Source organism: Amblyraja radiata, chromosome 2 (genome assembly GCF_010909765.2).
Source record: "Amblyraja radiata isolate CabotCenter1 chromosome 2, sAmbRad1.1.pri, whole genome shotgun sequence".
Lineage (NCBI taxonomy): Eukaryota > Metazoa > Chordata > Chondrichthyes > Rajiformes > Rajidae > Amblyraja > Amblyraja radiata.
In genome coordinates this window covers 31,716,599-31,729,599 of record NC_045957.1, presented here as the reverse complement: position 1 = coordinate 31,729,599, position 13,001 = coordinate 31,716,599, and the positions used below count along the sequence as shown (strand labels likewise).

Below are 13,001 nucleotides of genomic sequence, written 5' to 3'. Positions count from 1 at the left end.
TTAAGATGTGACTTGACCAATGGCTTGCATAACTGTAATAAAACAACGAGAGAAACCTCAGAAAGAAAAAGGCAGGTGGAGACTAAAAAGGTACACAATACTTTAGGTGTAATGTCATCAATGCCCTAGATTCATTCAGTGTGACATCCTTGTCGATGACCCGCTAGTCACCACCAGATGGTGTGAAAAATACCATGTAGTATAAAATAGACATTCAATTGTTCGAGACAGTAAATTGTAAGTGATCAAGTTGTAAGTACCAGGAAAGTTAGAAATATTTCCCGATTGTGGATGTGGATTGCATTTCAAAAAAAGGTAATGCATATTCAGCCACAATATTCGATGAAGACATGGAATACTGAAAATAAGATGATGTTAACAAAATTACAACAGGGAAAGCAACCCAGCTACACAGGAGTGAAAACAGAATTAGCTCCTTATGAACCAAAATCACTGCATAATTTTTGAAAGCAGTGAATTTTTTTCATTAGCATTGACCAACTCCACGGCCAAGATACAAAACGCCAGCTAAATACTCACCTCTCCAACAACTACATCTTGCTGTGTTTTGGAACCTGCGTGATCAATCATTGGAGCAACACTCCATGCAGAACCTACAATCCACCACCGTCCAACTTGCTCCGCTGAAAGTAGGTTTTCTAATGTTACACGTAGTTGGAAATCACCACGACTGTTATGAATCTGAAAATAAAGAGATGAAGATTTTCCTTTCAATAATGAAAGCATAATTTAAAAACTGATTCCAGAATTTTGACTGTGGAATGATAAAGAATAGGCAAAATTTATCCGATGTGCAGTGCAAAGATAGAGCGTGGAAACAGGGTCTTCAGCCCACATCAACCACTGATCACCCATTCACACTAGTTCTAGGTACACAAAAAAGCTGGAGAAACTCAGTGGGTGCAGCAGCATCTTTCCTTCGCTCCATAGATGCTGCTGCATCTGCTGAGTTTCTCCAGCTTTTTTGTGTACCTTCAATTTCCAGCATCTGCAGTTCCTTCTTAAACACACTAGTTCTATGTTATCCAACTTTCTCAGCCACCCCCTACATACGGACAGGAATTTTACAGAGGCCAAATTAATACCTGGGGGAAACCTATGTTGCTATAGGGATACCATGCAAACTCCACACAGACAACACCCAAGATCAGGTTCAAACCCAGGTCTCTGGTGCTGGGAGGTAGTAGCTCAATCAGCTGCGCCACTGTGCTGCTCTGAAATAGAAATGCATCCAAGGAGGTTCTGAATGGCCTGCTTCAGTTCTTATCCTTGCGTCCTCGCTATTTTTGTAAATTTAACTGGAAGTATGGCGAGCTCTGTTAGCCTCAATAATCATGGACTCCAATGGACAATTTTATCATGCATTACATAATGAAAAAAAATGATTGGATCCTCAGTAGAATGTAGAGCAACCCAAATAAACATACACAAACAGAATTTGACAGTAACTACAAGAGTTTCATCTAATGAAAGCAGGATTATTTATACAAAGACTTGTGGTTTGTGGAGAATTACTACATACATATGTATAAAATTGATTTTAGTTATTTATAGCAGAAAGGGCCAGCAGACTGATCACCAAGATGCAATGAGGGCCCAAAGGCAAAAGCATTGGAAAGAGTGCACATCAGATTCACTTAGATGTTACCTGGAATGGAGAGCTTTTAGACTAGTTTAGAGATACAGCGTGGAAATAGGCCCTTCAGCCCACCAGGTCCACGCCGACCATCAATCAGCCATTCACACTAGTTCTGTTTTCCATTAGGGGGATTATTATAATTTTTTAATTAAAATTTTTTTTTTACAGACCAATTAATCTACAAACCAGCACGTCTTTGGGATGTGGGAGGATACCAGTGCACCCGGAGGAAACCCACACGGTCACCTGGAGAATGTGCAAACTCCACGCAGACAGCGCCCAAGGTCAGGATCGAACGCTGTGAGACAGCAATTCCACCAGCTCTTTTGTGGCAAGGAGAGATCGGATCGGCTGGGTTTGGTCTTAATGGAACAGAGGAAGTTGAGGGGTGACCTTAGAGTTTTAAATCATGACTGTCACAGATAGAGTAGAGAGCCAGAACCTTTTTCACCCAGGGTCAGGGAATCTAAAATTAGAGAGCATAAATTCAAGGGGAAAGGGAGAAATTTATGAGAGATCTCAGCAGTAATTTTTTTTCACATAAATGGTGGTGGTTAGATAGAGCAGTCTGCAAGAAGAGGAGGCAGAGACAGAAAGGCACTTGGATACTCAATGCAGGAATTAATGGGCTTAATGCAGGCAAATGGAATCAGCATAGATAGGCATTACAGCTGGCATGGACAAGATGGGCTGAAGGGTTCATTTCTGTGCTGCACAGCTCCATGATATGCTGACATCAGAATATAACTCACCCCACTCTGGCTGTGAATCCCATACACTATGAAAAAGTAAAAAAAAGTTTTTTCCTTCAATTCTCCTTGTGACCACGTGGATTTCCTGTGGGTTGTCCATTTCTTCCTGCATTCTAAAGACACCCAAGTTGGTAGGTTAACTGGTCTCTGTAAATTGCCCCAAGTGTGTAGGGAATGGTTGCAAAAGTGGAAAAACATAGAACTAGTGTGAATGGGTGAACGATGGTCTATGGGCCAAAGGCCCTGTTTTCGTGCTGTATCTGTCAATCAATCAATTTGATCAAAATAATAAAAATTGTAGACATTGTGCGCAACTAATTTGATTTGAGTATTCCCACGCAGATACAGAGAAGAGTACATCACAAGTACAATGTGATTGACGTGTGTGCAAATCTTGTTAGTGTTATAGATTTACCACATTCAACCTTGTCCCCCTTCTTAAAAACACAATTTTTAAGAAGGGGGACAAGGGTGAATGTGGAAACTACAGGGGCATCTCGCTCCTGTCAACAACAGCCAAAGTCCTTGCTCGTGTCCTCGCAAATCGATTTCTACCACTGTCTGCGGAGGTACTCCCAGAATCACAGTGTGGCTTCCGCCCATCCAGAGGTACAGCAGACATGATTTTCACAGCACGCCATCTCCCAAGAAAAATGCCGTGAACAAAGGCAGCCTTTGTGCATGGCCTTCATAGACTTGACAAAGGCTTTTGACTCGGTAGCATCCTATCAAGGTACGGTTATCACAACAAGTACATCAGAATATTGAGGCTTTTACATGATGGAATGTCAGTCACAGTGCTCAGCCCTTCACTATGGAAACGGGGGTCAAACATGGAAGCATCATCGCACCAACCCTGTTTGTCGTCTTCATTGCTGCCATATTTCACCTCATTGGTGAAGAGCTGCCACAGGGGATCCCAATCCTCCACAGAACTGAATAGGTTGAAGGCCAAGAGCAAAGTCAGTAACACCGCCACTATGGAGCTTCAGTACACGGACGACTGTGCCATTGCAGCACACTCTGCAGAAGACCTTCAGGGCATCCTGAATGCCTTCGCCAAGGCATACAGAGTATGGGCCTAGCCTTAAATATCAAGACGACCCAGGTCCTACATCAACCTCCACCCAACCAGCCGTCTACCCAGCCCAATATAAAAGTGAACGACACCACTCTTGAAAACGTTGACCACTTCCCCTACCTCGGCAGCATTCTTTCCTCAAAAGCTGACATCAACTCTGAGGTCAACCATCGCCTGAGTTGTGCCAGCGGAGCCTACGCCAGACTCAGAGTCTTTGAAGTCCGAGACCTAAAGGCTCAAACAAAACTGCTGGTCTATGGAGCCGTTGTCCTCTCCACCCTGTTGTATGGAGCCGAGTTATGGACCACCTACAGCAGGCACCTGAGAGCCCTGGAACAATACCATCACAGATCCTTACGAAAGATTCGGAGGATCAGCTGGGAGGACAAACGCACCAACATCAATGTTCTGGAGGAAGCCAACATGACCAGCATCACCACCACAGTAATGCAGCACCAACTTCGATGGACTGGCCATGTCATCCGCATGTCCAACACACTTCTCCCTAAACAAATCCTGTACTCTCAATTGAAGGAAGGTCGGCGAACCCCCGGTGGGCCAAAGAAACGCTTCAAGGACAACATCAAGAACAGTCAGAAGAAATTCCACATCACATCGAGCAACTGGGAGCACATTGCACTGGACAGGCGCTCCTGGAGGAAATCTGTGCAGGAAGGAGCTGCACGTCACGAAATGGAACTACGGCGTGTCGCAGAGACAAAGCAACAGCACCGTAAGGAGAGAGAGAAGGGGGCTCGACGACTACCAACCACTGCCAGTCTCCACTGCCCACGTTGCACCAAGGTGTATGGATCGCGGATCGGCCTCTACAGACCCACAAGTAGACGACCCTATGGAGAGGAGAGGACAGTCATACTCGTTTCGAGTGACCGCTGATGATGATGATAGATTTATATCAGTAAAAATGAAGAATAAACACAACATTGGCAGCATGTTTGTGGAACTAATGCAGAGAGAGAAAACAGCACTATGAAAATAAGAAATATGTGTGAGCCATATTTTGCCTGTTGCACCATTGAATGATTTGACTCTAGTCACAATTCCAGAGTACCTGAATGTACAAATATTAGTAGGTTGGAGGATAGGTTAACAAGGTAAATTAAAAAAAAAAACAGGATTACAGACTTTTAAAATAGATTAAATGTTACGTAATTTTTTATTTTAATGGTATCATGATTTGGTTGCTCATAGAACATTGCATTGTCAAGTCAATGGATTATAGGAAGAAAGTGAAGTCCGTGGAAAGCGGTGAAGAAAAGAAAACAGAAGAATGTTCATTGCAATTAAGTACTTTGGTTTTGTGGATAGAAAGGACAAAAAAAAAAGGATAATATTGCTTGGAGAGATACAGTCGAGAGGTGGTGGAAAACAAGTATTTAAAACCACAAAGGATCCAATTGAGTTGACAAAAATAAATTGTTCCAGCCAATGAAAAGATGTGACCTGGGATTCATCATCTGTAAGGACAGCAGTAGATCTAATTGTTGCTCAACAGGGAATTGGCCAAATATTTGGGGGAGAAGGCACTACAGGACAACAAAGAGGAAGCTGGGGGAATGGGTCTCACCAGATTTCTCCAGCACAGAGCTCTTGAGGGCATGATGGGCCAAATGGCAGCATTCCATGTTGTAACGATTGTATGATTTTAATTTAAAATGTTGCAAACCTCAACAATAGATGTTTCCAGTGATTAACAAAAGGGTAATTGCATCTAAAAATATTTTTGGCATCCAGTTGCCCCTGCCCCATACTCTGGGCATCTGCCAGAAAACTGACTCTACATACAAGAGTTACTTGTATAACAGTGCATCTATAATAACACAATCGTCAATTCTTTACATTTTGTTGGCAAAAAAAATATCTTGCTTTTTAATGTCTCCCTCTTTTCCATACTTTACTGTTGGAAAATTATTTCCAATGACATTAAGGATTTAAAAGATTTTAATGCTCCCTCTCGTTACACTGATCCGGTTCAGCAAAACACAGTTGAGTTGCATTAGTTGAGACCAGATGTTCCATTGAACCAAGTATTCCATTTTACTTCAAATTTAAATAATAAAGTGTGGGGGAAAAACATCAACTCAAATAATGTTTATTTTTCAGTCCATAAAGCAAAATTTGTGTGGAAGTGCAGAAGCAATAAAAGACATATCATCTGAAGTGTTCTTATAATGATCCCTTTTAACTGTAAAGTAAACAGACAGATTTACTGTATGGATATAAAAACAAATTCACTTTTCCAGCAGGTTAACATTAACCTATTCATCAGCGTAATGCAGACATAGTGCACAAAATGTTGTTGCACTATGTTTTCTGCTTCTATGGATCTCTCAACATTGAGTGCATATCTAGAAGAGTAGATGAGGGCCAACAAAACTATTTCATTGTTTAGTCATACAGCCTTATGTTTGAAGCATAATGGTGCACAAAATACTTAATGCATTTGTGTCATAACTAACGACTTATCGTGCTATGATTGTAATAGATTTTCACATCTAAGCAAAAGTAAGATTATCTATCAACAAATGTACATAGTCTGTAATTTCCTCTGTTACTGAATCATTTAATGGAGAACTTCTCCCAAAATTTAACTCATCGCATTTTTGTATTAAATATCATGTTGCCAATCTGCTTGGAACCACAGAATCTGCATCCAAATCAACCACATTCTCGATTTTAAGCTGATAATAAAGTATGCTCTTTCCCTATAACCAAGAGCAGATGGATATATAGCATGAAATAAGAGTAATGGTACCACAAACCACTGTTTTAAAAACCTACTGTCCAAAATTCACTAATTCATGGTTACGATGCAAGTCAAATTTCCACTTGCTTACTGTGTATTCTTATTCACTGAAAGAAGATAACAAATTGCACACTATTGGAAGAAACCCAGGACCGACATGTACATTTCCTGCATTGTACTCCAAACATTCAGTGCTGTCACAAAGAACACCATAAATGGAAAACTTATCCTTCAGTCATCAACCTTGCTGATGGAGGCCTCAAAGTTTAGTTCATAGACAGCACGGAAACAGACCCTTCGCTCTACCGTGTCCGCTACGATCACCGCTCCCTGCACACTAACACTATGCTACACGCACCAGGGACAATTTACAATTTTATGAAGCCAATTAGCTTACAAACCTGCACGCCTTTGGAATGCGTGAGGAAACCGGGGGGAAGGGGGTCTGTGTGGGGGAAGGGTCTGTGTGGGGGAGGGGGCGTGGGGGAGGAGGAGGAGGCGTGGGGGAGGAGGAGGGGGCGTGGGGGAGGAGGAGGGGGCGTGGGGGAGGAGGAGGGGGCGTGGGGGAGGAGGAGGGGGCGTGGGGGAGGAGGGGCGTGGGGGAGGAGGAGGGGGCGTGGGGGAGGAGGAGGGGGCGTGGGGGAGGAGGGGGGTGCGTGGGGAGGAGGGGGGTGCGTGGGGAGGAGGGGGGTGCGTGGGGTGCGTGGGGGAGGAGGGTGTGTATGGGAGGGGGGGTGTAGGGGGTCGTGGGTGCTCACCGGTTCCCGGCCCCGACCGCACTCACCGGCTCCAGGACCTAGCTCCGGACTCACTCAACGGCTCCCGTCCCCAGCGCCTGTCGCGCTCACAGCCCCCGGCCGCAAACACAGCCCACACTCCGCTCCTCCAGCTTTATTCTCGGCACCCGTGATTGAGAGCGGGTTCCGGAAGAGGCGTCGCCGTCCCGGCGAATAACAGACCAATAACCTTTGTGATATTTTTGTGATATTTAACCGATCGGAACAAAACTTGGTGCGCTTGGAGCAGAGGAGAACAGTAAGGTGGCGAAAAAATCCTAGCGATATAGGGTACCGTTATTGAGCAAATTTAAAAACAACGCAAACCAGAAGGGGACAAGAAGAGAGTTTTAGTAATAGTATGGATGAACGTGATCTCTTGAACTGTGATCTACATATAGTTTAATGACGAAGAAATACAGAAAAGTAAGAGGCGACAATTTGGCCTTGTGAGATCACTGTGACATTCAATATGATCATGGCAGATCATTCAAATCCAAAATCTTTCGAGGTTTGTCCCGGTATCCCGTGATTCATCTGGCCCCAAGAACAATATCCAACTCCTTAAATATATTTATTTGAGGATTATATCAGCTACACTTGTGAAATTTGGATAACTGGGCTTTTTTGCCCATCTCTGAAGCAGTCCACTTGGTTGGTGCTGTTGGAGCTCCTCAGTGTAAAAGAACACCATCATCATCCTGTTAATCATGGTATGCTTACTGTACTCCATATTTCACAACACCACCCATAAGAGAACTGCATAACTATCATATAAATTCACAAGTATTTTTTTGCTGTAATGGCAAAAATACCACCAACAAAATGACATTTATCATCCACAAAAGTACTGGAGTAGCTCAGCATCTCTGGAGAACACGGATAGGTGACATTTCCCGACCTGAAACGGCATCTATCTATGTTCTCCAGAGATGCTGACTGGCACACTGACTTATCCTAGCACTTTGTACCATTTTGGGTAAACCAGAATTGGCAGTTCCTTGTTTCTATATTCGTTATCCACATTTGTCCTGTGTAAAACAGGGCAGGCACAGGAAGGTGATAAATGTACTTCTATAATACTGAATGGAAAAAAAAGGCAAAACGGCAGTGTATTTATGAAAATCGTGAAGAAATGCAATAGTCCTGACAAAACTAGGAAATTGATTTTCAGTAATTCAGAACTCAATAAAAAATTATCTGTAGTCCATCAAACCATGAGTAGTAGAAACAAAGAACTGTATTTCACACTATACGTCTGCACATGTGATAATAAAGAACCATTGGGATGCTGGTTTGCAGAAAAGGACACAGAGTGCTGGAGGAACTCAACGGGCCAGGCAGCATCCTTGGAGAACATGAATAGGTGATGTTTTGGGTTGGTGCACTTCTTCAGACATCTTCAAATGATCTTAGAGATTGAAGCAAAAGGAGCTGAGATTGAAAAAAAAAGAAACAGATGCACACATGGCTATTTATGCCCTTGCATCAGGCCTGACATTTAATAATGACATGGTTGATTTATTTTAACTCAGTGCCACATTTCTATTCTAATACAATATTCCTTGATATCCTTATTATCTAAATGTTTATTGATCTTGGTCTTAAAGACAGTCAGTCACTGATCCCCTGCAGATCTTTTGGGAAGGGAATTTCAAACATTCAGCACCCTCAGAGTGAAGACATTTCTCCTTGCCTCTGTCCTGAATGGCTCACATCTTATTTTGAGATTGTGAAAATCCAGTTGTAGATACTCCAGCCTGGGGAATCATCAACCATGTACACAGCCATTCAAACACCAAAAAAGTATTGTTTCCTGAGATCATCTCACATTCTTCCAAACTCCAGAGAACAGACCTCTTCTATTTAAGGAATCACAAGCAACTGCAGATGCTGGAGTGCTGAACAAAACACAAAGTGCTGGAGGAACCCAGCAGATCAGGCAGCATACTGTGACTGCGCAATATTTTGGGTTGGGACCCTTTTTCCAGATTGGACTTGCTAATTAACCCTTCCTATTCAAACGCTTCTTCAATGGAAATACACTCAATCCCATAAATTAATCTGGTCAACCTTTGATCACTCCCTGTATTACAAGTATATGCTTCCTTGGGTAGGGAGGCAAACCTTTTGCACAATATTACAGAAACTGTCTCACCAGGACCCATTAAATCTCTTGCATTCAAATTCTCATATCATATATATGATTTGAAACCAAAGATAGACACAAGGTTACACATCAGGAAAAGCATGATAAAGCACTGCAGAAAACAAACGATAAGGAAGAAGATGCAAATATTAAGCTATAAATCAAAATTTCTGAAATCAATTTTGACATGAAACAAACATTTCGATTTTATAATTAATAGGGAAAAATTGTCAATATTTATTTTCATTGACACATATGTCTGGAGACAATTATTTTTATGATTGATTTCCATTACAAATACATTTCAGTACAACCCAACATAAAAGAAAAATTGATATTATCAATTTTTGAGAATTACTCTGACCATGCAACGCTGCCACCTTGTGGCATTGCACCAACAGACATCTTTCAGGACTGAAGATAGACACAAAATGCTGGAGTAAATCAGCGGGACAGGCAGCATCGCTGGATACAAGGAATGGGTGACGTTTTGGGTCGAGGCCCTATTCCAGCATTTTGTGACTATCTTCGGTATGAACCAGCATCTGCAATTCCTTCCTACATCTTTCTGGGCCTTCCTGATGGTTTACAAATATGGAAGGTAAGTTGAAATATTGACTCAGACTTTAAATTGCTTTAAGTTGCTTTAAATTAAAAAATTCTGTGTCTGGATAGACAGACAAAATATGCAATGAACCTGTTTGGAGCCCTCCAAGGAAAGAGACTTAAAAGAATATTAAATTTGGAGGAAAAAGCTAAATGTGAGGGAAGTAGAAATATAATTGCGTGAGAGAAATCGTTGGGCTGAAATGTGAAAAATGAAATGAACATCAGAGGCCACAATTTCTTAAAGTGAGGACACGTCACTCCAAACTCCACTATCTGCGTCTCCAGTCATCTTTATTGTTTGTGATTCTTAACAACGCTTAAGAGTCAAAGGTTGCAGCTTCCGATCCTAAACACGTGACTGGAGAACAGAACCTAGTTGAGCAGTCCAGAGCAATCATTAAATGAGTACTGCAACATTTTAAGAGCTGTCGAAAAAAGATGTTGAGGCATAAATAGGGTACAGTCAGAACATTTTTCGCCTCCAGGATGGAGAGGTCTAACACTAGGCATAGGTTTAAGGTAAAGTTCATAAATTATAGGGGCAAATTATTCATTCATAAGAGTCATGGAGTGATACAGCTTGGAAACATGCCCTTCAGCCCAACTTACCCACACCAGCCAACCTGTCCCAACTACACTAGTCCCACCTGTCTGCATTTGGTCCATATCCTTCCAAACCTGTCCAATCCATGTACCTGTCTAACTTTTCCTTAAACGTTGGGATAGTCCCAGCCTCAACTACCCCCTTTGGCAGATCAAATATTAACTCCTCTGGCAGCTTGTTCCATCCATCCACCACCCTTTGTGTGGAAAAAGTTACCCCTCAGATTCCTATTAAATCTTTTCACCTTAAACCCATCTATTCTGGTCCTCGATTCACCTACTCTGGGCAAGAGACTGAACATCTACCCAATCTATTCCTCTCATGATTCAGGCCATTCGACCCATCCACTCCACCATTCAATCGTGGCTGATCTATCCTTCCTCTCAACCCTATTCTCCTGCCATCTCCCCATAACACCTGACACTCTTACTAATCAAGAATCTGTCAATTTCTGCCAAAATTATTTATTGACAACATCTGAAAATGTATTTAGATGAGGGTCACACGCCATATGGAAAATAGGATTAATGAAGATAGGTGTATGATGGTCAGAGTCCCAATCGGCCAAAGGGTCGGTATCTGTGGTTTGTGACTATGATTCTTTGTAATGGAGTGGATACACGATTGGAAGCTTAATTCAAAACTTTGTATGATGTTGAAGTTGTGAATAGTTCAGCTGGACTATGAGAGAGATGTTATCTATGTAACGGAAAAAACTTCTGATGGTGGCTAAGATAATTACAATGGTGCTTTCCATGTTTAATTGAAAACAAGTGTGACACATCCAGTGTTGTGTACCAGAGAAGCATCCTGGCAACAAAGATTCAGATTCAGATTCAACTTTAATTGTCATTGTCCGTGTACAGTACAGAGACAACGAAATGCATTTAGCATCTCCCTGGAAGAGCGACATAGCATATGATTTGAATAAATATTTACATTAGCATATATACAGACATAGTGTTTTTCCTGTGGGAGGAGTGTCCGGGGGGGGGTGATTGGCAGTCACCGAGATATGTTGTTGAGTAGAGTGACAGCCGCCGGGAAGAAGCTGTTCCTGGACCTGCTGGTCCGGCAACGGAGAGACCTGTAGCGCCTCCCGGATGGTAGGAGGGTAAACAGTCCATGGTTGGGGTGAGAGCAGTCCTTGGCGATGCTGAGCGCCCTCCGCAGACAACGCTTGCTTTGGACAGACTCAATGGAGAGGAGCGAGGAACCGGTGATGCGTTGGGCAATTTTCACCACCCTCTGCAATGCCTTCCGGTCGGAGACAGAGCAGTTGCCATACCATACTGTGATACAGTTGGTAAGGATGCTCTCGATGGTGCAGCGGTAGATGTTCACCAGGATCTGAGGAGACAGATGGACCTTCTTCAGTCTCCTCAGGAAGAAGAGACACTGGTGAGCCTTCTTAATCAGAGTTGAGGTATTGTGGGTCCAAGAGAGGTCATCGGAGATGTTAACACCCAGGAACCTGAAGCTAGAAACACGTTCCACCTCCGTCCCGTTAATGTGGATGGGGGTGTGCGTGCCGCCCCTGGACTTCCTGAAGTCTACAATGAGCTCCTTGGTCTTCTTGGAGTTAAGGGCCAGGTTGTTGTCAGCGCACCATGCTGCTAAGTGCTAGACCTCCTCCCTGTAGGCCGACTCATCGTTGTTGCTGATGAGGCCAATCACCGTTGTATCATCTGCATACTTGATGATGGTGTTAGTACCATGTACAGGTGTGCAGTCATAGGTGAAGAGGGAGTAGAGGAGGGGGCTCAGCACACAGCCCTGTGGAACGCCGGTGTTCAGGGAGAGGGTTGAAGAGGTGTGCTTGTCTAACCTAACAGACTGTGGTCTGTTGGTTAGAAAGTCCAGTATCCAGTTGCAGAGGGAGGGATCGATGCCCAGGTTACCGAGTTTGGTGATCAGTTTAGATGGTATAATGGTGTTGAATGCTGAGCTGTAATCGATGAACAGCATTCTTACGTAAGTGTCTCTGTTGTCGAGGTGGGAGAGGGCGGAGTGAAGTGCCGTTGAGATGGCATCCTCCGTACTCCTGTTCTTGCGGTAGGCAAACTGATAGGGATCCAGTGTGGGGGGGTAGGCAGCTTTTGAGGTGTGCCAGGACCAGCCTCTCGAAGCACTTGGTGATGATGGGGGTAAGTGCAACTGGGCGGAAGTCGTTGAGGCTTGCCGCAGTGGAGTGTTTTAGCACTGGCACGATGGAGGTAGTTTTAAGGCACGTGGGGACAACTGCTTGGGCAAGTGACAGGTTGAAGATGTCAGTCCAGACGTCTGTCAGCTGCGCAGCACAGGCACTGAGCACGCGCCCGGGGATGCCGTCAGGGCCAGCAGCAGCAACAAAGAGATTTAGACAGGATTGAAAGAAATCATGGAGATATCAAGCCCGGTCGAGTCATATTAATGGGTAGATGGAAATCATTTGGATGAATCCATTGAACACACAACAAAAAAAAGAACTTAATTATGCACACTCCAACCAATTTCACTATCAAATCTTTGGCAAGACCGCTAATCACACACCATGGAAACAGGCTTTTCAGCCCAACTCGCCCTTGCTGATCAAGATGCCCCATCTAAGCTTATATTTTGGA

General features: G+C 43.4%; 1 protein-coding gene across 1 annotated transcript in view; it reads right to left on the bottom strand.

Moving 5' to 3' along the window:
• Window positions 1-13,001, bottom strand: part of nom1 (nucleolar protein with MIF4G domain 1) — a 47,593-nt gene that overhangs the window by 18,983 nt on the left and 15,609 nt on the right. The window contains exon 6 of the mRNA XM_033044408.1: window positions 541-702. Within this exon, the coding sequence (XP_032900299.1) occupies window positions 541-702 (162 nt within the window). The remainder of the gene's footprint in view (window positions 1-540; window positions 703-13,001) is intronic.